The 23,394-nt window shown below is 40.2% G+C and overlaps 1 protein-coding gene across 1 annotated transcript in view; it reads left to right on the top strand.

The window, feature by feature from the left end:
* Positions 1 to 22,299, top strand: part of LOC115794277 (dynein heavy chain 11, axonemal) — a 41,952-nt gene extending 19,653 nt beyond the window's left edge. The window contains exons 47-82 of the mRNA XM_030749684.1: positions 64 to 229; positions 468 to 570; positions 968 to 1,207; positions 1,291 to 1,452; positions 1,539 to 1,732; positions 2,029 to 2,191; positions 2,590 to 2,713; positions 2,941 to 3,083; positions 4,230 to 4,391; positions 5,889 to 6,122; positions 6,283 to 6,429; positions 6,558 to 6,671; positions 6,755 to 6,898; positions 7,347 to 7,529; positions 7,655 to 7,756; positions 7,856 to 7,990; positions 9,249 to 9,422; positions 9,547 to 9,782; positions 9,917 to 10,039; positions 13,893 to 14,097; positions 14,221 to 14,385; positions 14,607 to 14,747; positions 14,975 to 15,145; positions 15,552 to 15,674; positions 15,773 to 15,966; positions 16,058 to 16,206; positions 16,292 to 16,419; positions 16,731 to 16,958; positions 17,062 to 17,253; positions 18,259 to 18,387; positions 18,904 to 19,146; positions 19,229 to 19,411; positions 19,491 to 19,606; positions 19,743 to 19,855; positions 19,944 to 20,084; positions 20,231 to 22,299. Coding sequence (XP_030605544.1) covers positions 64 to 229; positions 468 to 570; positions 968 to 1,207; positions 1,291 to 1,452; positions 1,539 to 1,732; positions 2,029 to 2,191; positions 2,590 to 2,713; positions 2,941 to 3,083; positions 4,230 to 4,391; positions 5,889 to 6,122; positions 6,283 to 6,429; positions 6,558 to 6,671; positions 6,755 to 6,898; positions 7,347 to 7,529; positions 7,655 to 7,756; positions 7,856 to 7,990; positions 9,249 to 9,422; positions 9,547 to 9,782; positions 9,917 to 10,039; positions 13,893 to 14,097; positions 14,221 to 14,385; positions 14,607 to 14,747; positions 14,975 to 15,145; positions 15,552 to 15,674; positions 15,773 to 15,966; positions 16,058 to 16,206; positions 16,292 to 16,419; positions 16,731 to 16,958; positions 17,062 to 17,253; positions 18,259 to 18,387; positions 18,904 to 19,146; positions 19,229 to 19,411; positions 19,491 to 19,606; positions 19,743 to 19,855; positions 19,944 to 20,084; positions 20,231 to 20,478 — 5,918 coding nt within the window. The 3' untranslated portion in view covers positions 20,479 to 22,299. The remainder of the gene's footprint in view (positions 1 to 63; positions 230 to 467; positions 571 to 967; positions 1,208 to 1,290; positions 1,453 to 1,538; positions 1,733 to 2,028; positions 2,192 to 2,589; positions 2,714 to 2,940; positions 3,084 to 4,229; positions 4,392 to 5,888; positions 6,123 to 6,282; positions 6,430 to 6,557; positions 6,672 to 6,754; positions 6,899 to 7,346; positions 7,530 to 7,654; positions 7,757 to 7,855; positions 7,991 to 9,248; positions 9,423 to 9,546; positions 9,783 to 9,916; positions 10,040 to 13,892; positions 14,098 to 14,220; positions 14,386 to 14,606; positions 14,748 to 14,974; positions 15,146 to 15,551; positions 15,675 to 15,772; positions 15,967 to 16,057; positions 16,207 to 16,291; positions 16,420 to 16,730; positions 16,959 to 17,061; positions 17,254 to 18,258; positions 18,388 to 18,903; positions 19,147 to 19,228; positions 19,412 to 19,490; positions 19,607 to 19,742; positions 19,856 to 19,943; positions 20,085 to 20,230) is intronic.
* Positions 22,300 to 23,394: the final 1,095 nt, after the last annotated feature.

Here is a 23,394-nt window from a genome sequence, read left to right as displayed (position 1 = left end):
TGTTAGTTGAATGTGGTTCAAATAAAGTTTTTATTGCTTTTCATTTGTTCATGTCTCTTGCAGCGATCTTAGAGCGATCGTTAGAGAAAAGAGCAGGCAGATGCTACTCCCCTGTAGGCAACAGAAGGCTGATCTACTTTATAGATGACATGAACATGCCAGCTGTGGACAATTATGGCACAGTGCAGCCTCACACACTTATGCGCCAGCATCTGGACTATGGACATTGGTAGGAAGACTGTCAAGTCAAAACAAGTCATTTTAATCAGGTCCAAATGAGTGAGACATGTAGTAGCACTTGGAATTAACAGCATAGACAAGGGCAGGGCTGGATTAAAAAAACATACACTTATAAATTGCAATCAATATGAACGCTTAGTAACAGTTTTTCAGTTGTGTTTTTGAGTCTCATGACTGTTTGTTTTGGTTATTCTTTGAAATCTTCTTCAATTTCCTTCTCTCTATAGGTATGGTAGACAAAAACTGACCTTAAAAGAAATACATAATACCCAGTATTTTGCCTGTATGAATCCAACTGCTGGGAGCTTCGTTATCAACCCCAGATTACAGGTATGTTATTAGGTAGAATTAATCTTAATATTAGTTTCTGAATTTGTCTTAAAAGAAGCATATAAACATAATTTTTGTAATTTTTTTTTTTACACATTATTGCTAGTAAAAGTTTGAATTATAGTTTGTCTTTAAATACATATAAATTAAAGTGTGTGTAGAAATGCACAGATCCTCCATAGTGTGTAAAAATGTGTCAAAAACGCCTGCTACGTCTACATTTATACATTTGTCACAGTGTTTGTGGTTTAATAGAGGTCAGTCCTAAGCAAGAATGTTATCTATACACACACACACACACACACACACACACACACACACACACACACACACATATATATATATATATATATATACTACACATATTCTGAAATTTGTGTGTCTTTGCTCTCTACAGAGACATTTCTCAGTGTTTGCAGTGAACTTCCCTTCATGTGATGCTCAGAAGTCAATCTTCAGTCAGATCCTGTGTAGTCATCTGAAGCAGCAGCTCTTCAGCCCACTTGTTCTGAAGAGCGCTGCAGCTGTCGTCCAAGCAGCCATAACTCTTCACCACAAGATGGTTCATAACTTTCTGCCCACGGCCATCAAGTTTCACTACACATTTAATCTTCGGGACCTAGCTAATGTCTTTCAGGTAGTGCCCATAGCAAACACTTTTATACAATTCGACTTATGCATTAAATGTAAAATATTAATATGATTATCTGTGAAATTAAGGGCATCCTGTTCTGTGGGCCTGAGAATGTGAAAGACAGCACTGACCTGGCACTGCTGTGGCTCCACGAGTCCTGCAGAGTGTACTCAGACAGACTCGTAGATCGAAAGGACCTGCAGCTTTTTCAGAAGCTCCAGTTGGAGACTGTGCAAGAATGCTTTGAGGTGCAATGCAGATTTTGATAAATAGAATAAACTGCTCCTCCTCAACTTTGACCAGAAGATATATTATTATGCCTGTTTTCTTCTAGGAATTGGATGACATAAAGGTGAAAAAGCAGCCCCTCCTTTTTTGCCACTTTGCCCAGATGGGTGAGGAACCCTCCTATGCTCCTGTCACAGACTGGTCTGCACTCAGTACCATCCTCACAGATGCCCTGGAAAGCTACAATGAGGTTCATCCAGCCATGAACCTAGTGCTGTTTGAAGATGCCATGCAACATGTGTAAGTGCAGCTGGTTTCCATGTTAATATTATAGTTAGAATAGAATAGAATAGAATGCCTTTATTGTTGTTATACAGGATGTACAATGAGATTGGAGGGCCACTCCTGTTCAGTGCCATGCAATAGAAAGTCGAACTTTCTAAAATAGAAATATAATAATCTATTATAATCTAAAAATATACAGAAAATAAAACAGTATGTATATTATAATCAAACTATGTCATACTGGAAAAATAATATGATATAAATAAATGGTCCATCTTTAGAGTTTTAACAGAGAGATTGTGTTTTGCCAGCTGTCGCATCAGTCGTATCTTGGAAGCCCCAAGAGGTCATGGCTTACTCGTCGGGGTCGGGGGCAGTGGGAAGCAGAGCCTGACTCATCTGGCTGCCTACATATCCTCTGTGGAAGTCTTTCAAATCATTCCGAGTAAGGATTACACAGTCCAGGACTTCAAGGTAAATATTGATGTTGGTGACATGAACTGCTGTATAACTTCATAAATTATGGGTTTATGAAAATGTAGAGGAAGTAGTTATTTAAATCAAGGTTTCTTAAAAGAATCCCCGCATGATTTTTCCTTCTGGCTGCATGTGGTATATTGATGTAATTCAGTTTTGTTCAGGATCTCTAGTGATGCATAAAATGATTGTCAGATACTATTAAAAGCCGCGGGGCAATATTTTAATATCTTATTGATGAAGCAAGTCTATCAATTTATCATTTAAAAGCCTCTTTAAAAAATCAATGTGTTAATCATGAAACTTTATTTATCCAATTGATTATTGAACAATTTGATCTTCATTGCACTCTATGTGAATATTATAAGTGTCCAGCCTGTGTGGGTTTTGTATAGATGGATCTGGCAGGTTTGTTCCTGAAGGCTGGAGCGCAGAACCAGCGTGTGGCTTTGCTCCTGACTGATGCACAAATACCCGATGACCGTTTCCTGGTCATTATTAATGACTTCCTGGCATCAGGTCAGACCCAAACTCCATATCAATTATGCGGTGTTGTTTCACTTATCTGCTCAGATACCTGTTCTCATCATAGGAGCAGCATTTCATTTATGCTTGTGAATCACTAATTGTTATCAAATGCATTCTGTCTCTAAGATTATTCTGAAATTGCAGCGATGTGTGTGAAGTGTTACTATCCATCATTACAGCTTGTTAGTCTAGAATTATGACTGTGTTTTGCCCTACAGGAGATGTTCCTGAGGTTTTCAGTGAGGAGGAGATTGAAAGTATTGTATCCGGTGTGAGAGCTGACGTACGAGGCCTTGGACTTTTGGACAACCGGGAAAACTGCTGGAAATTCTTCACAGACCGAGTGCAACTCCAGCTCACGGTCTCATCTTTCAGATTCCTTCTGCTATGTTTTTTTATCCACTAATGCTTTTAACTTTATAGCTGTGGAGCTATTGTGGAGATACTTTCTTTCACCTAATTGTTTTCTTTTTTGTTCTGCTAATGTCTTATTGGTAATCTGTCATCTATAACAACTACCTATGATTCTTTAAAATATTGATGATTATGCACTCAAGGCTGGCATTAAAAAGTGAGATTATTAGCTCTGGACAAAGTCAACATCTTTCTAGTGTTATTTGCTTGGGAACATGTAAGCACTGTTATCTGAGCAACACAAATTCAAATGTAGGTGAGCTCAATGCTGCTCCTACTTTCACTAAGGCTGAAAGTTCCTTCTCCACTGCAGGAATTGAAACCCTGGATCTAGAAGAATATCTGGAATACTGGAATGTTTTCATGAGATTTTTCTTGTTTCACTTTGCTAAGTACTTGTAAAAATAAGACATGAAATGTTTCGTGTTGTGCCGTGTCTTGCTGTGGGGAAGAATCCTTCCAAATAATTCCTGGATCCTGATCTGTATCACAGTTGACTCCAAAAATTAATCACTTCCAGGCTGGACCAAGTCCCACCACTGGTAAATTTACCATGCAAATTCAGTCATAGCTATTTGAGAAATCCTGCCACGACACAAAGAAACAGACAAAGTGAACAAATCACATAACCTCCCTAACAGAGGGTAAATAAGGATTCTTACATTCTTACACGTACACTAGAATATTTGAGCTAGGGAAATTAGAAGCACAGCTGCTGTTTAATATTACTAAATATGTTTAACAAGCTGAATTAACCAAGCCAGACAAACACGTGTGTTAAAAGGAAGGAAATTCTTTTCTCAGTCAGTAGATATGTATGCCATCCAGCTAGTCTTTTTGTGCCAGGGCCTCTGGTAGTGTCACCGTCTGCTGCAGCCAACTGGGAATGTAGCTCCTGTCTGCATGCCAAGGTGATGAGAGTGGGGTCCCAGACTGCTGCCAATTACGACTTTCCTTTTGGAGATGCATCATTTTGATATCTGTGACCTGTGTTGATTTTCCTATGTGTACCATTTGATGAGGCATGTTTCTACAGATCTTTTAGTGCATGTACTTTTGGATGACTCTTTGTCTTCTTGGTTTCTTTTTGTAGGTAGTACTGTGCTTGTCTCCTGTGGGCAGTGCCCTGCAGGTCAGGGCTCGTCACTTTCCGGCCCTCATCAATTGCACAATCATCGACTGGTTTCATCCTTGGACCCCTGAAGCTCTGCAGTCGGTCAGCTACAGGTTCATCCAAGAGATTGAAGGCATTGAGGTCAGGCTTTTGACCCCAAGAATATTATCTCATAATCTCTTATAATTTAACAGTCATATTCCCCGCTGTACATGTACAAAACTGTATGTCATATTACAGAAAAAACAAAACAAGAAAACAGTATCATCTGTCAGATGCATATATAGGTGGTACTGTATCTTGTCCAGGTCTGTCATGTACCCTGATATTTAGGACACAGTTGGGCTTTAATGAACACCTTCTAATTATTGCTGTGCAGCTGGATTAACTTTTCCGTGGATCCTTCATCATTAGTTCTCTGCTGAGGTTCTGACAAATTGCCGAACACATGCCTGGAGACTCTCAGTGAGTGCAGGCATATCATTGTTTTCCATCATAGCAGTGGAACGATCACAGCCCAGACTCATTTATGTTAATGAGAGAAGAGTGATTAAGCACATAACGACCCTCTAAGGTGGCACAGCTGTCACAACCAGGAAGTGTCATCACATATGTGAACATGTGCCAGACTATTACTTTCCACTCTGTTTGTACTCTGTGCATGCTCATGTGCAGGCATGTTTTGTTGTAATAGTAGCTGTTGCACTTACAGTAGAAGTAGTGTGATGATGATGATGATGATTTAACTTGAGGTGGAGTTTAGTAATGGTTGCAGCTGTAGTAGATTAGTATACAACCGTTGAGGGTGTAATTAAGTTCCCGTAACAGAAATGTATATAGGAGAACTTAAACAGTATAATCTAATAACATGAAAAATGCATTTTTGTATGTTCAGAGAAGAAATTGAAAACAATAAGTGAAACAGCATATGTAAAGTAATTTATTAAACCGCTGTTAATGATTGTTTATCTTCTTAAAGAGGCAGGACTGCAAGAAATGAAATGATCATTCATTTAAAGTTAGAAATGCGCAACCTGCTAATAGTTGTTACACAAGGCCAATCAGAGAGTTTCTCTCGCATCTCAACGGAGCACAGCACGCTTTGTCAAGCACATTATGTCAGATCTTAATTAATAATGATTTTTTCCCTGTGGCTCTATGATCATTAACAATGGCTTTTTGTGAGTTATGGTCAGGTTTGATCCTTGTATTCTCTGATCATTTGTTTTTGCTTTAATTGATCACTAACTGTATGATTAATAGAGGCTGTGTGTCATTGTGTGCCGTATGATGAATACCTAGCTGGGATGTAGTATTACAGCCACCGTAGACAGTGTTTATAAAGTTGGAGGCCACCAGATATAATGTAAGCAGTGTGCATGTTTTACAAGCTTGCACGTCAGTGGTCTAAACACATTATTTTCACAGAGGTTTCAAAGCATAATCATTTCTGCTAGCTGCACCTAAATTTCAGATTGAGTAAGTCAGGGCCAGCCAAGTAAGATGGCAAAACTTGTAGATGAATTCAAAATTTATGAAGATAATATTTCAGTTCCCATCAGGCTTGGGATGTTAAACTCTACTCAATCCAGCTCGCCCTGTTCGCCCCTCTCCCCCCTTGTCTGCTTATTTTTACAGCCTGCCGTCCAGGAATCCATCAGTCTTTTCATGGCCTATGTTCACACCAGTGTCAACCATGCAAGTGAAAAATACCAGCGCAATGAGAAGAGGTACAATTACACCACCCCCAAGAGCTTTCTCCAGCAAATCACCCTGTACAGAAACCTTCTGGAGAAAAGCCGGGCTCAGCTTCAACACAAGATGAACCGACTCGACAGCGGCCTTCAGAAGCTTCAAACCACCGCTGCTCAGGTAGATCTTTATTCTATGCTGTAGGCAACTAATATTTAGGATAGAAGTTAAGTTAAGTTAAAACAAAAAAATGAGGTATTAGTAATCAATTTTTGTGACATAAAGTATATCACACGTTGAAGTATGTGTAAGTATGATTTTTTGTTTGTTTGTTTTCCAGGTTGAAGATCTAAAAGCCAAACTTGCCTCCCAAGAAGCTGAGCTGACCCTTAAAAACGAGAATATCGAAGCTCTGATTACTAAGATCGGACTGCAAACTGAGAGGGTTAGCAACAGGAGAGAGGCTGCAGATGTGGAGGCACAAAAGGTGACACACCCAATCACATACTGGATAATACAGTTTTTTGGCATCGCACTCTATATGCCACACCGTTAACTACATACATTAACCACATACAAATTGTAATCCAGTTTGTTATGGTTGTTTTTGTGCAGGTTGCTGTGATCCAGGCAGAAATTGCTGTCAAACAGAAGGAGTGTGAAAATGACCTAAGCAAGGCAGAGCCTTTACTGGCAGCTGCCACCGCAGCACTGAACACCCTCAACAAGGTACTTGATTTTATCAGACTAGACAGAGTTCCATAAAATCTACAGCCTTTCTAAATATATAATGTTATATAATACTCTTTCAGGTGAATCTTACTGAGCTGAAGGCCTTTCCAAACCCGCCAGCAGCAGTAATAAACGTAGCAGCAGCTGTGATGGTCCTGCTAGCCCCCCGCGGTCGAGTGCCTAAGGATCGGAGCTGGAAAGCAGCACGGGCCTTCATGGGCAAGGTTAAGCCATCATCATGTCAATTGCATCTGCCTGATTAATGTCAATCTAATTTGTGAGTGGGCCTTGACCCTGGCCCTGCCCAACACCTCTCCAATGCTCACATTACAGCTGGATGGCTCTATGAATATGCTCACTCGCTGGTGGAGCAAGTGTGTAAACCTCCCTCCTCTGCTTCTTGCTTCTGTTAATGCAAATGGTTGTAAAACAGTGTGTTAGGCTTTAAGAGCATTTGATTCTTTGTAGTAGATGCTGTATTCCAGTATCATTAGAAAAAAACAGCACAGCATTGCTTTCAAAATTTCACACCACAGGACCTAAATAATTCTGAGATTTAATAATGAAAGGACTCAACTATACACCTTGTTTTGTGGGACTTTCTCTTTTGTAAACAAAGCATTGATTCATTGTGTGTGTTTCTCATTTGTTTTGGTTTTTTTTGTCTGTCAGGTGGATGATTTCCTGCAGGCCCTGATGTCCTATGACAAGGAGCACATCCCTGAGTCCTGTCTGACTGTGGTGAAACAAGAATATCTGAGAAACCCAGATTTTCACCCTGATCTAGTTTGGACCAAATCTACAGCTGCAGCTGGTCTTTGTGCCTGGACTATTAATATTGTGAGATACTACGAGGTCAGGCATTGCTTTCAAATGCACTTTACACCATACACTTCTGTTTTCTGCAAGAAACTTTATTCTTCTTTAAAAAAATGTTTTTTCAGACATGCTGTATTTGTTTTTTTATTTATTTTTTGCAGATCTATTGTCAGGTGATTCCCAAAAGGCATGCGTTAGCACAAGCTAATGCAGAACTAGAAACAGCAACAGCTAAACTGCTGGCAGTTCAAAAGAAGTTGGGAGTGAGTGCAATGATATACTTAACTAAACCACTCAGTCTAAAAGCTGCATTTTCTTTATGGTGTTTCATTTGCATGGCTTCCTTTGTTTTGTTTCTATAGGATCTTGATGCCAGCCTCCAGAGCATAACAGCTCAGTATGAAATGGCTACAGCTGAGAAAATCAGTTGTCAGGAGGAGGTGACGCGTACCACCCAGACCATAGAGCTGGCCAACCGACTAGTCAGGGGCTTAATGGTAAACAAGGGGAGATAGAGGAGTTTGGTCGTGTCATTGGGGCTGACCTGGCATACAGTTAACTGTCAATTTGCTGGAGATATGCATGGAGAGGTGCTGGTAATAGAATTGCATCAGTAATCTGGACTAGAAGTTGTTATGTCCTGGCACGGTAGCCTGACAGTTGTGTGAGCAGATCAGGCAAAGTGAGATTTTACAGCCCAGCCCAGCAGCATACTGGGGACTTGTGAGACAGGTAGAGAGGGCTGGACCACTGAAAACGCATGGCTGAACTGGGCAACTGGCTGGCTGAGCAGTTTCCAAATTGAGGAAGGAAGAGAAATAGCAAAATTCTACACTAACAGTACCCCGCGTCTGTGCGGTAGATGTGTGAGCTCGTCTGAGGAGTAAAAATGAATTATTCTGAAATTTTTATTAATTATTTGAAAAAGTTCCAAGGGGAAATTATGGAATGTAAATATGTGAAGAATATAAATGCCGATCGTTGCATATTTCTGTCGGTAGTTTAATATCATATTCATCTCTGTTGCATTCCTTTGCATGTCTTTTTTTAGGCAACCAAATCTTTATCTTTATGGATGCTAATACGAATTAAAATATGGTCATTTTAGTGGCCATTTTGCAAGTTTGACTTCCTTATTCCAGAAAATAAATGTGGTTTGCATGGAACAGCTTGGCTTTTAAGCATATCAAGATAAATGTTTTGTCTTTATGGCAGTGACCTGGAAGCAATAGTGTACAGACTAATAAATCAGGCCGTCTATATTTAATCATTAACTTACCTCAAAGCCTCAACAGCTGTTGGAAATTAACAATGTCTCACCCCAGACTGAGTGATATTACAGGCAATCCATAATACATTAGAGTAAAATTATAGTGATTTTTAACTGTCTGAGAATTTATTATGTGACATATTCTAGATCCACGGCCCCTTGTAAGAAAATGCCACGCGTGATTTATTGTTGTAGGCTGTCACAGTCACAGTATTGAAGGTTTAAATGAATGCTAAATTGATGCCGAGTGAATCTACAGCCAAACACCCAGAGTTATTGTAAGGGAATTGCAGTTGTATGCTTTACTGCTTACATCTTCTTAGTTTGTGTGATAAATGTGAGCAGTGGGACGCTGCCCGTGTGAACATAATTCTGAAGCACAGATTGTTTACTTCTTGATGTAAATGGCCATGAGATGGACTGTTCTCTTTATTTTGTGTGCATTTATAAAGATGATATTAAAGCCTGGTCTTTTTGTCTTGCAGTCAGAGAAGGAGCGCTGGTCCCTGAAAATTGTCCAATTTGAAAAGCAACAGAAAACGCTGTGTGGTGATGTCCTCCTCACTTCGGCGTTTGTGTCTTACATGGGTTACTTTACCAGCCAGTATCGCGTGGAGCTTTTTAACAACGAATGGATTCCTTTCCTTCGGTCTCTGAAAGTAAGCAACATACTTTAAGTAACATCCTTCTCTATTCAAGAATCCGCAGTTGAGGCTGTGAACTCGAATGCACCACCAGCAGTGCTTCAACCAGAATGATGTCATTCCTGCGTTTCTGTTCCAGGTCTCTGTACCCCTGACAGACGGCCTGGATCCAGTCCTCATGCTTACAGATGATGCCACTGCGGCTGCTTGGCATAACCAGGGTTTGCCAAATGATAGGATGTCTATTGAGAACGCTGCCATCCTGACCACCAGCGAGCGTTGGCCACTCATCATCGACCCACAGCAGCAGGGCATCAAGTGGATCAGAAATCAGCTAGGGTCAGAGCTGAGGGTGGTGCAGCTTGGACAGAAAAGGTGAGAAGGGGTAGATTATTTTCCGTTTTGCAGTCACAGTGTGACTTTATGCTGCACGCCAGTGAGTGCCAGTAAAACTTAAAAATATGCATTTCCAGCCACATTTGTTTTTCTTGTTTTCTCTTTCCATGCAGGTGTCTAGATGTGATTGAACATGCTCTTGTCTCTGGGGAAACTGTCCTGATAGAGAATCTGCCAGAAAAGGTAGATCCAGTCTTGGAGCCTCTACTAAGCAGGAAAACTATAAAAAGAGGAAGGTTGGTACTGAAACAGGAATGATACACGTAGCAGCTTTTTTTTTTTTCAGCTTGCAAAGATACATCATTAAAAACCACTACTGCTCTGTTTTGCAGAAACTACTTAGCATTGGTGTTGCTGTACGTCAAATAATGTTTTAAATCAATGTGTGGTTTTTGCGTCACCGCTCATACATAAGTCGATGTACCCACAACTTGTCCCAATGCATCTGTTATGTGAGACAATAGGAACACATTCACCAGATGGTTGAATCTCACTGAGCTTTGAAGCACCAGCAAGACATGTCTGAATGCATTATTATTGCCTGCTCTTTTGATTATAAATGAATTTGCAGCACATGTTCTGAATCCTTGAGGTCAGCATATTGATTGGCCCCTCAAGACTGGTGATAGATGTATATTTGTGCGTTCATGTTCTTGTATGCTTAGCCTCGGCGTAAAAGCTGAATTGAGGGCAGTCTTGGTTATGGAAAAGGACTCCTGTCTCCTACAAATAAAAACTGGCATCTAACACACTTAATTAAGAAGTCATCCATTGTCATGGAAGACTCAAGTCAGCTTCAGTAATTTTAGGTGATTTGCTGGTATTTGTCTGCATCCTGTACCTTCATAATAACATTATGGACTAATTTACACTTCACAAAATAACTCATTACATCTGGATTACCTTTACTAGGAGTGGGGTCATATTTGAGAATTAGGTCACGAGGGATATCAAATAATACTGCTATTGAAAATAACTGTATTTGGAAGTGAATCATTAATATCACATCAAGAACATGTATATAATAGTATCCTAAGCAATCCAGTGCCTGTATAGCCATGGTTAACGTCACTTTTGAATCTATCTTGGCTATCTTCCCTTTCAGTGACTACAGTACTATATTGCAGTCTTAGCTCATGTACACATTATGGTTGACTAAAGTGACGTAAGCACCATTTAGGGCTGCAACAACAACTTTCACACACCAACATATATACACTTCCAACAACAAATCCACTAAATTAGACTGTGTCCCATACGCACGTGCAGTTAGGCATTGCTACACTGTGTGTGAAACACTGGAGACAAGTGAACTGTTTAGGACTCAATTCTTAATTTAATTACTGATTTGTTGTCTGCTCTTACTGCTCCTCAGTCCATCTCTGCTTTCCAGCACTCTTGGCTAATTCAAGCTGTTGATTGACAAACAGATGTGTCACCACTTTGTATCTGGCCTGATTGATTCACTGTAGTATGATGCTCAGCACCAATCAGGCATAACATTATGACCACTGACTGATGAAGTGAATAACACTGATTATCTCTTCATCATGGCATCTGTTAGTGGGTGGGATATATTTTGTCCTCAAAGTTGTTGGGTTAGAAACATAAAAAATGGGCAAGTTTAAGGATTTGAGTGAGTTTGACAAGAGCCAAGTTGTGATGGCTAAGATGACTGGGTCAGAGCATCTCCCAAACTGCAGCTCTTGGGGGTGTTCCCAGTCTGCAGTGGTCAGTATCTTTCAAAAGTGGTCCAAGGAAGGAACAGTGGTCATGGGCAGCCAGAACTCACTGGGGAGCTCCTCACTGCACGTGGGGAGCAATGGCTGGCCCATGTGGTCTTATCCAGCAGATGAGCTACTATAGTTCAAATTGCCAAAAAATGTAATGCTGGTTCTGATAGAAAGGTGTCAGAATGCACAATGCATTACAATTTGTTGTGTATGGGATTGCATAGCTGTAGACCAGTCAGTGTGCACATGCTACCAAAAGTGCCAACAATAGGCACGTGAGCATCAGAACTGGATCACAGACCAATGGAAGAAGGTGACCCGGTCTGATGAATCACGTGGAAGGTCGGGTGGGTGTGTGTTGCTTACCTGGGGAACACCTGGCACCAGAAAACCTGCTGGGAAACTTTGGGTCCCACTATCTATGTGGATGTTTGTCACGTTCCACCTGCCTAAGCATTGTTGCAGGCCATGTAAACACTTTCATGGAACCGGTATTCCATGAGGGCTGTGACCTCTTTCGTCAGGATAATGCTCCCTGCCACAAAGCAAAAATGGTTCAGGAATGGTTTTAGGAGCATAACAATGAGATTGAGGCGTTGACTTGGCCTCCCAATTGCCCAGATCTCAATCCAGTCGAGCATCTGTGGGATGCGCTGGACAAATAAGTCATATCCATGGAGGCCCCACCTCACAGCTTTCAGGACTTAAAGGATCTGTTGCTAACATCTTGGTGCAGATACCACAGCACACCTTCAGGGGTCGAGTGGAGTCCATGCCTTGATGGATCAGGGCTGTTTTGGCAGCAAAAGAAGGACCAACACAGATTTAGGCAGGTGGTCATAATGTTATACCTGATTGGTGCATTTTAGTTATACAAACCGAGTACTGCATATTTCACTGAAATCTATTCATATATATTTTTAACAGACACATAATAATATACACACATTAATAAAATAAATAAAATCATTATAATATTAAAAATATTAGCAATTATTATTATAATTTAGTTGTTAATTGATAGTAAAGTCACTACTAAAGATTAATTAATTAACAATTTAAGATTTAAAATAATGGTTATTCTAAAATGTCACGAATGAAGTTACTGTCATAGCGATTCTGACTGGTCATATTTTTCCCCTCTGTGAATTCTTTTGGCCGTGATTCTTGTGCAGTAATTATGTAGTCATGATATTGTCAAAACACTGTGTATTATAGTAAATAAAGCTTTGCTACAATAATTTGGTGACTTTTATTATAAAGTCTTATTCAAAGTAGTGCTTTTTTGAAAAAAAAAGGGAAATTTCTCTCATTTCACACCCGATTTCCAAATGTGACCATTGTTGTGGTGAAATTGTGTATACCGCCAGTGTCATCAAATATAAAGTAGCCGCTCTGTGCATACCTCAGTTACCAAAGAAAAATACAGTAAATTCCATAAACTGGACAAGCAGCAGCAGAATAAATAGAAAATACCACATATTGACATCCTGCTTTGATTTCCTACTCAGAAATGTTTACATCTTTCTTGCTCTGATATTTGGAAGACCATGAATATTGAATATCCTGCTGTATGTTCACTGAGCGTCTTTTAAAGTCCTGTCTGTCCAGGCGTAACAATTTATCATAGTAAATCTGATTATAAGTTTATCCCTTGTAGATGACCCACACGCTTGTTTCTGTCGATGATTAATACAACCTGCTGGGGCGGCCATGATGGATCTCGTAGGTCTCCACAGCTGAAGTTCATTAATAATTGGAATGTTGTAGAGTGTGAAGTAATGAATACTAATTATTCCTTTCATGGCTGACGGAAGACTACAAGCCAATCCATCAGCAAGGACTTTAATTTGGTGGAGTAATGGTTCTATCAATAGTACATTAATTCTGGCTTGTGAAGATATAGAGTTGAACCAGACCCAGGCCATGAGGAACCTGTGCCATAAAAATTGGGGCCTTGCCTGACATCCAAGGGGTAATTAGAGATAAATGAAAAGCCACCAGGTTCGTCAAGCCACTGCTAATTTAATTGAAATGCAGGAACAGATAAATATTGGCTGGTGTGGTGATAATCTTTCATATTTACTCAAGAATATTTGTCTACAGTGCAAGTGACATTTGGAGCTAAACTAAAGTTGCGGGGCGAAAATAGAAGCGCGGTTCAGACCATCTTCATCATCATCATGATTTTTTTTTTAATACTTCCTGCCATGTAACAGGTCTAACAAATAGGTACAATAACAGGTAGTTTGTTGTTCATCATCAGCTTCTTTGATGATGATAACCACACAGCTGTTGAGTCTTACATGTCCTTCAAACTAACTGAAGCGAAAACATTTTTCATCCTGTTATCCAGGCACATTCTGATCGGAGGCAAGGAGTGTGAGTACAACAGTACCTTTAAACTCATTCTTCATACCAAGTTGGCCAATCCACATTTCCCTCCTGAGCTCCAAGCCCAAACCACCCTGATCAACTTCACCGTGACTCCCACGGGCCTGGAGGAGCAGCTGCTGGGGGAGGTAGTCTCCCGGGAGAGACCCGACTTGGAGGCCCTAAAGGTAAACCATAGATGAAAGTTACATGCTTTTGGAAGTAATGTAAAACATTTTGTTTACATGATATTTTTTCATACCTGATAGGAAAATGTGCAGTTTTGAATTATTCTGTGTACATTTTCCAAGACACAGCTGACCACACAGCAGAACCACTTCAAGATCGAGCTGAGAAGGTTCGAAGATGACCTGCTGAGTCGTCTCTCTGCGGCCCACGGTAATTTTCTGGGGGATATTTTTTTGGTGGAGCAACTTGAGAATACCAAGACTACGGCCGCTCACATTCAGTGCAAGGTAAGGTAATCACACCAAAAGGGTTGTTTTTTTTGTTGGGTTGTTTTTTTTTTTGTTTTTTTCTTGGTCACTCTGTTGTTTTTTTGAATGTCATAAACAGCAAGCACCTCATTTTATTGCATTAGCTGTAACTGATGTGTAGTTAGGAATATGTGTAATGAGAGGGTTTTGGAGCATGACTGAGAGCCTAATAGCTCATTTTGTGCAATTGGAACTCACAGGTGGTGGAGGCCAGCGAGAATGAGAGAAAGATCAACGAGGCACGAGAACTATACCGCCCAGCAGCTGAGAGAGCGTCGCTCCTCTTCTTTATCATCAGTGACCTCAGCAAGATTAACCTCATGTACCAGTTTTCTCTCAAGGTGAAACCTTTACCCCTGATGTGCTCTTAGAGGACACACACTGCTTTGTGCTTTTTGTAATTGTTATTTCTCTTTCATGTACAAGTCTCTACATAGAAATGAGCTTAAGCATGTCCCTTTATACCAGATATTGTTATTTTCTTCAGAAGTCAGTCCAAGAAAACTTGAAGTGTTGGCTATATACACATACACGTTATCACAGTGTCCTGTTTTTGGTTGTATTCCAGACCTTTAACTCAGTGTTTAATAAAGCAATGGAGCGTGCTGAATGGGATGAGGATGTGAGGAGCAGAGTGCGCACACTCACCGAGGCCATCACCTATTCTGTATTCCTGCACATCAGCCAGGGCCTGTTTGAGAAAGACAAGTTAACCTTCTTGTCACACACTGCCTTCCAGGTGAGGGACTCAGGACCGCCTCAGAGGTGGGGCCTTCTGTCATCCTCATCAATCAAAGTACTTTTCTGCCCCCACATTAACTTCAATTAAAAGCAGTCAGGAATACCATACGCTGCTATTGATTACCTCTCACACCTTGCACCGTGGCTGCTGTTCACACAGTTGGTTCTGACAAGGGGGCTGGTTCTGATGGCATAATGCAATTAGCTGTCATTGCGCCAACTGTTTTCATCTTAGAAACTGTGCCACTCTGAAGGCTGTCCTTCATGTGGCTATTTCACATTCAGAGGCACTTATTTAGCCTGTAAAAGTTTAGCCAGCTCCTTTGCTTGAGTTTTCCCATTTTTATTTGAGCAGTTGTGGAAATTTTATCAATAACACCACTGCTTTTGGTCCTTCTCCTCAGATTCAGCTCAAGCAGGGAATGATTGATGCACAGGAATTGGACTTCCTGCTGCGCTTCCCAGTGGAGGTCAGCAAAGTTAGTCCAGTGCCATTCCTCTCTCCATCTGCCTGGGGGGCCATTAAGGTACAGCAAATATTAAGATAATGTGGTGCAACACACGAAAAGCTCACATTTTTTGTGCTTTTTTCAGTGAGGTAGCAATGTCTGTTTCTTTGTTGCAGACAATTTCTACAATGGAGGGCTTCAGTGGACTTGACAGAGACATAGAGAGCTCACCGAATCGTTGGAGGAAGATAGTTGAGTCCAGCTGTCCGGAAAAGGAAAGGCTTCCCCAAGATTGGAAGAATATGAGTTCCCTCCAGAAGCTCATTATTCTGAGAGCACTTCGTCCTGATAGGGTAACCTACTCACTAAGGTGAGTAAGTTGCCAAAGTACATTTGTGTTTCTGGTACTGCCATGACTAAGTCCTGGACATGACTAAGTTTTTGGCAATGTTTCCTGGCAGGAAATTTGTAGAAGAAAGCATGGGAACTAAGTATGTGGACACTGTCAGGTTGGAATTTGAGAAGCTGTTTGAGGATTGTGGTCCCTCAACCCCCGTGTTCTTCATCCTCTCACCTGGAGTGGATCCACTCCGAGATGTAGAGAAACTAGGTACTGTACAATGTATATTCATTGTTGGTTACAAATCCTGTAGTATTATTTATGCTTAAATATCCCAAATATTCTTTCTGTGCAGGATTGAAGCTGGGATTTTCCATTGACCAAGGAACTTTGCACAATGTGTCCCTGGGACAGGGGCAGGAAGAAGTAGCTGAGAGAGTTCTCAGACATGCCTCTGAACGTGGACACTGGGTCATTTTGCAGGTAGAGAATCCTTTTCATTCAATGATTGCAGCATTTCCAGCTGGCGTATAAAGCACCTAATGATATCATCTAACCCCTGGAGCAAGGGAAATAAATTTGGTTCAATAAAAACCATAATTGGCTAGATCAGCTCACTAAATGGCTCCTTTAAGGAGAAATCTGCAGGCGAGTGAATCAGCGAGGGTGTTCTTTTCAATTCAGAACACAGAGACTTTTTTTTTAATAGAATTAACCTTCCTTACATGAGATCAAACATGACTTAGACACATTTTATGAACTTGTTACATAATCTAATGTATTTTGGTGCTCAGAATGTACACCTGGTGGCTCGCTGGCTGCCCACTTTGGATGCTCTTCTGGAGACAACAGCAGTGGACAGTCATCCCAGCTATCGGGTTTTCATCACTGGGGAACCAGCACCATGTCCTGAGCAGCATGTAATCCCCAGAGGCATATTGGAGAATGCCATCAAAATCACCAATGAGCCACCCACTGGCATGAATGCCTGTTTGCATGCAGCCCTCAGCAACTTCAGTCAGGTAACATATAAAAAAGTATATATTTATATTTATATTTGATCTCTAATGTGTTTTGATTATAATATTCACTGAAATCTGCATTTTCTTTTCTTTCTGCTTTCAGGACACTCTGGAAATGTGTTCCAGAGAACAAGAGTTCAACTCGATGCTCTTCACCCTCTGCTTCTTTCATTCCTGTGTTACAGAGCGCCGCAAATTTGGCCCACAAGGGTGGAACCACAACTACCCCTTCAGCACAGGGGACCTAACCATCTCGGCCAACGTCTTATACAGCTACTTAGAGACCAACACAAAAGTATGTTTTGCAGTATTTCTGAAGCCAAACTGACATTTTAAATTTTATTTATTTTAATTTAGATTTAGATTACTGTAATAAAAAGTTTAATTTGTTTTTGCAAAGCTGGGTAAATTTATAATGATAATGGTACTCGGCAGTGGCATTTCTACCAGGCAGTAATGCTGAATAACTGCGCAGTGTCTCCAATTACTTTTTGAAATCTTTTGTTCCACTGTTATTTGTGAAAAATGTTCATTCCCATCTTTTTTTAATCCAGCTTTCTCCTCTTATAACCATAAACACGCAACCTATAATTTAGCTTTATTTCGCTAAGACAAAAAATCCATTCTTAAGGTGCTGCTCCCCTCACAACTGCTAATGCATTGCTCTTAGAACTCCTATTAGTCTGGTCATAACCAATTATGTCTCCTAGGTATTCTGCCCTCCAAAAACGAATGTCCTTCATTATGTTAACCAAACAGTAACCTGTATGTGCGTATACAGAGAATTCATTAGGAGGGCAATGAAGCGTTATCCTAAATGTAATTACATGCAGCCAATGTGACAGTTCACAACGCTACATAAGTGATCACTGCAATTAGAGCTGATGAAGGAAGCAATTTGCAAAACAATACAGGTACAAATGATTGTGAACCTACAGCTTTTGTAATTTGTTATGAATCACAGCTTCTTTTCTTCCTCCTTCACCCTCACGGATCATAATCTCCCGCTGAGGGAAAGACTCTTCTGTCATACTTTAGATCAGTGTGTATATGAAACATAATTTTGTTATATTCCCCTACAGTTTTCTTTATAAAAAAGTAGCCTATCTTGGAGGTTGTTTGCTTGAAGTTTCAAAAAAGCTTTGATTTGATCTGAAAAATGGAAGATTTTTCTTTAACAGGGGCCAAAAATGGGCCCTTGAAATAATTTTAATGAACTTAAAAGTCTCTTCGGAGTTTAGGGTGATGCATTCGTGTCTCATATTTGCAATTTGATTTTAGTCAATAAAGTCTATTACAGTCCATGCAGGTACCTTGGGAGGACTTGTGTTATCTGTTTGGAGAGATCATGTATGGAGGACACATTACTGATAACTGGGATAGAAGACTGTGTAAAACTTATCTGCAAGAATTCATGCATCCTAAAATGGTAAGGCGGTGGTGATGTTGCCTAATCTGTCCACATTTTCTTCTTTGTGTGTGTGTGTTTTAAAGAAAAGTATCACTTTTGAAATGTATTTCACCTCATTTAACAGTTTAAATATTTTAATAATGCCTGCTCATTGATTTGGATGACTAAAGCATATTGAATGTCTTTGTGTTGTTGTCAAGTTAAAGGGTGCCCCCTTGGGATGAAAAACTAAACTACAGTTTCTGCACTTCATTCCAGTCTGTTTCCCTATACAATGTACCAAATTTGACAGGTGTTATTAAGGGATTACTTTATATATTTTTTTATTCTTAGTATGTTTTTTGATGATTTATCTGGCGATTAATTTGTTTTACTACCACTTCCTCCTGAAACAGAATTTTGAGCATAATGTTTTGTTGTGGCTATAGAAAGACTTGTGCTTGTATCTTGTCCATGATATTGAATTATAAAACAAAATTATCTTAATGCTATTAAATATTTTTGATCTTTGTATTCTGAATTTTTAATTCATAGTTTGAAACGGAGCTCTTTCTGTGCCCTGGGTTCCTGGCTCCTCCGTTCTTGGACTACATTGGTTACCACCATTATATTGACGAGTATCTCCCCTCTGAGAACCCCACTTTGTATGGTCTCCATCCAAACGCTGAGCTCGAGTGCCTCACTGTCACCTCAGACAACCTCTTAAAGGCTCTGTTGGAACTGCAGCCACAGAACTCTTCCAGAGGAGAGGGAACAGCTCAGAGCACAGAGGAGAAGGTGTGCAGGCAGAAAAAAATACAAGCTGCTGAGAGTGCAAGGACCTGTCTATATCACTAACCCAGTTTATTGTATTTCTCAGGTCACGTCAATAATTGAAGACATCCTTGACAGGCTTCCTGAGGAGTATAACATGACAGCGATTATGGCAAAGACAACAGATCGAAACCCTTACGCCTTAGTTTGCTTTCAAGAGTGTGAACGCATGAATCTTCTGTTAGCAGAAATAAAGAAGTCCCTTCATGAACTGGATCTTGGTCTGAAGGTAGTGTAAACACTGTGACTGCCAGCACAGTGCTTTATTGTCATTACTGTAGCATTAAAAAGCATTTATCTGTCCACAGGGTGAACTCACTTTTTCCTCCAAGATGGAGACTCTGCAGTCTGCATTGTTCATGGAGCATGTCCCAGATTTGTGGGCCAGATTGGCTTATCCCTCCACTAAAACACTGGCACAGTGGTAATTTATGAGTCAGCATTTTTTTTTTACCCATTATGTCCTTTTTTTCTTCAAAAATAAGCCCTTGTAGACACACTGTAAAAGCTTCTATTAATAATCTTCCCATTTGTTCATTAAGAATTATTTATTTTTTTAGGTTGAGTGATCTAATGTGTAGCTGTCATGAGCTCGACAGTTGGACTCAAGACTTTGTTCTACCTGCAGTTGTTTGGCTTTCGGGGCTCTTTAACCCTCAGTCCTTTCTTACTGGTGAGGCCTAAGTGAACATAGTGGTTACTATTATCATATTTGGGCCATTAGCACCAGAAATATTAACATACAGAGCCATATTTTACAGCTGTGCTGCAGAGCATTGCTCGCAAAAACCAGTGGCCCCTGGACAAGATGACTCTGACTGTGGATGTAACAAAGAAAATGAAAGACGACTTTGGGCACCCTCCACGGGAAGGAGCCTACATCCACGGACTCTTCATGGAAGGTCAGAATTAATTAACCCAGCAAATCATGCAGTACATCCTGCTGCATTGACTCATGTAATAAAGAGTTTTGACATTCTTTTGGCAAAATGATCATCTCCCAAGTTTAATCAGTCAGACCCACACTGTAACATGTCCTATGTCCTAGGAGCACGCTGGGACACGCAGGCTGGAATCATCACTGAGGCAGTTTTGAGAGATCTGACGCCAGCCATGCCTGTGCTGTATGTTAGAGCTGTGCCTGCAGAGGAGCAGGAGATCAGAAACACTTTTGAGTGTCCAGTGTACCGCACCAAGCAGCGTGGGCCCACATATGTGTGGACCCTCCACCTACGAACCAAACAGCCAGCTGCCAAGTGGATTGTAGCTGGAGTGGCTTTGTTGCTGTCTGTATGAAATTCAGTATAATTGTAGTGTAAGAAAAGTCTATTTTTAAACAGTGTTGCTATAATTTTACACACTTCTAATCTTGCATCTCTGCTATTTTGTTCTAGGTAATTTTGTAGATGTCAGTAGTGATATTGGAGTGTGTGTATACTGCATGTTATAGATAAAGTAAAGGAAATAAGTAAGTAGAGATAGCCGGTGTTGAACCTCTTGTGTCCGTGTCCTACACTGTTGAACATCTCCCTTGAGTCTGGGTGTGATTTGTTGGGAGCTTATGTCTCCATTTTAGACCATGTAATTCTGGATGGGGAGCATATTTTATTGGAAGGTCAAGATTAAAAAAGCTCTCTGGCTGCCCTCTACTAACTGAATGATACACAATGCTGTCTGGAGGGATCCTGGACAGAATTCCCAGGAGATGATGTGCATGGTTGCTATTGACTTTTAAATGAGGTGCATTTGACATTGACCTTTTGTACGGCAGAGGCAGAATACTAACAGACTAGTGTAATTCATTCAGCTGAGCCCATTGGAAAAACCCATTGAAAGACACTGATAGCTTTGTGTGAGAAAGCAACACATTAGGTTACCCATCCTTTATCTGCCTCCAGTCTCCGTGAACATCTGATCTACCTAATATGAACCAAATAAAACCAAAGAAACAGTAATCTTACGTAAAAGGTTATTGTTTTAAAGTGGTTTAATCGAGGTTAATTGAAAACCAAGAGGATGTTCAGTTGTTATGACCACATGTTGGTGGTGTTATACATACAGTCATTCAGATGATTGAAGCCTAATGTATGTGAGAGATACGTACAATGAGGTGGAGCAAAGGTTAAGGTCATGTACTACACTGAGAAAAATCTCATTTTAAATCAACACAAAAGAGATGTGTTAAAGAAGACAAAAAACAAGACAGGTGCCAAATTATGCTAAAATAATCATAAAATAGCATGACGCATAAATTACTGCAACTAAATCGCAGTGTTTTTTGTTGGGGGGTGGGTTGTGTCAAACTCTTATCTTAAATAAGATTTTCTTCAACACTAATAACTGCTGTGTTGCTCTTAATATCTCCCTGCAGCCAAAGTGGCTGTAGACAGACAAATGGAGGCTGGAGGATTGATCCTGTGTATTGTGCTGCATGGGTTGAGGGGGGCTAAAGAACCGGTCTTCCTGTAGTTTCACTTCATGTGCCTTCTCTTCCTCCCATTAGCACGCCACAGCAACTAGCCAGTCATTTGGTGACAGGGAAATGATACAGTGCTTGTAATGTTTGGGAGGAAATGGCAGGGTACAGGGCCGGGCTCAGCAGGGGTCGTGCCACAGATAAGTCATGTTAAAGGCCAAGCAGGGCACCTGGTTAAAGTCAGAAGGGGCATCTGGGTCACCCCATTGCCTTACAGCATCAAAAGAAGACTTTGTGTTTGGATGTTGTTGTTTTTGTCTAAAAAAAAAACTGGAGGAAAATGTGAAATCAAGTCTAGTTTTGTGCAGTATTACATATATACGTAGTTTGAGTTGCAAAGCTGATAAAGAGTGTTATAAGTTGCATTGATAAATATGATACACAGCAGAGAATTACAAAAGCTTAAAGCTTTTTGAGGTCCATGAACTCTAGATGAATGTTTACTGCCAAGCCTTACATGTTCTCCTTTATGAAACAGTCCCACATTCTGCTGTAATATTAGGCAATAAATACATAAAAATGAGAAATTTTAAGATGCTTGTCTCCAGACTTGTCCTTTACGTCCTCTTTCTATATTATGCATATATGTTGTAAAATCTCTTTTCTGAACTCAACATCTCCTTTTGTTTATGTGTGCTTTCACCGACTTGCTCCTGTTTCTGATACATATTACCCGTTATTACCTTGTCAGTGCAGCATGAGATACTGTTGATATTAATATTTTATTACAGAGATTAGAGCATGCCTTAGGTATTAAAGGTACTGCACTGCAGTGGTTCGAAACATATTTATCTAATAGACTCCAATTTGTTCGTGTAAATGGGGAGTCTTCTTCACACACTAAGGTTAATTATGGAGTTCCACAGGGTTCTGTGCTAGGACCAATTCTATATACACTATACATGCTTCCCTTAGGCTGTATGAAAGCATTACATACATTTTCATTGTTATGCAGATGATACCCATCTTTATGCATCCATGAAGCCAGATGATACACATCAAGTAGTTAAACTGCAGAAATGTCCTAAAGACATCAGCTTGCATGACCTCTAGTTTCCTGCTTCAGATTCAGGTTATTGTACTCTCCTTTTTAAATCCTAATTAAATGTTAGAAACATGGTATCTAACTAAATACTTAATCTGGATGGCATTACTTTGGCCTCCAGTTATATTGTGTTGAATCTTGGAGTAATTTTTGACCAGGATATTCAGGCTGTCCTTAAAGCTCCCCGAAAAGCCTTCAGCTGATCCAAAATGATGCAGCTGGAGTACTGACTGGGACTAGAAAGAAAGAGCAAATTTCTCCTATCTTGGCCTCTCTTCATTGGCTCCCTGTTAATTCCAGAGTTGAATTTAAAATCCCTCTTCTTAAATACAGGACCTCGAACTGGTTGTGGCAGGTGACTGCCCCTCCCTGAGCCTGGGAGGTTTCTTCCTGTTAAAATGGAATTTTTCCTTCCCACTGTCGCCAAATGCTTGCTCACGGGATCGTTTTGATTATTGGGTTTTCCCGGTGATTACTGTGTGGCCTTTACCTTACAATATAAAGTACCTTGAGGTGACTGTTGTGATTTGGCGCTATATAAATGAATTAGAAGTGAATTGAATACAATTAACTTTTCATATTGTGTTGAAGGTAAAGTACAAATTGCATTGCATAAGTTGCTGGAAAAGAGGTTAAAAAACAAAGCAAAATAAATAAGTTAAATTACAAACACAGTAGAGTGAATTATGCA

The sequence above is a fragment of the Archocentrus centrarchus genome, chromosome 16 (assembly GCF_007364275.1).
Source record: "Archocentrus centrarchus isolate MPI-CPG fArcCen1 chromosome 16, fArcCen1, whole genome shotgun sequence".
In the NCBI taxonomy this organism is placed as follows: domain Eukaryota; kingdom Metazoa; phylum Chordata; class Actinopteri; order Cichliformes; family Cichlidae; genus Archocentrus; species Archocentrus centrarchus.
Note: the sequence above shows the minus strand (reverse complement) of the source record. Positions and strands in the feature narration are given on the sequence as shown.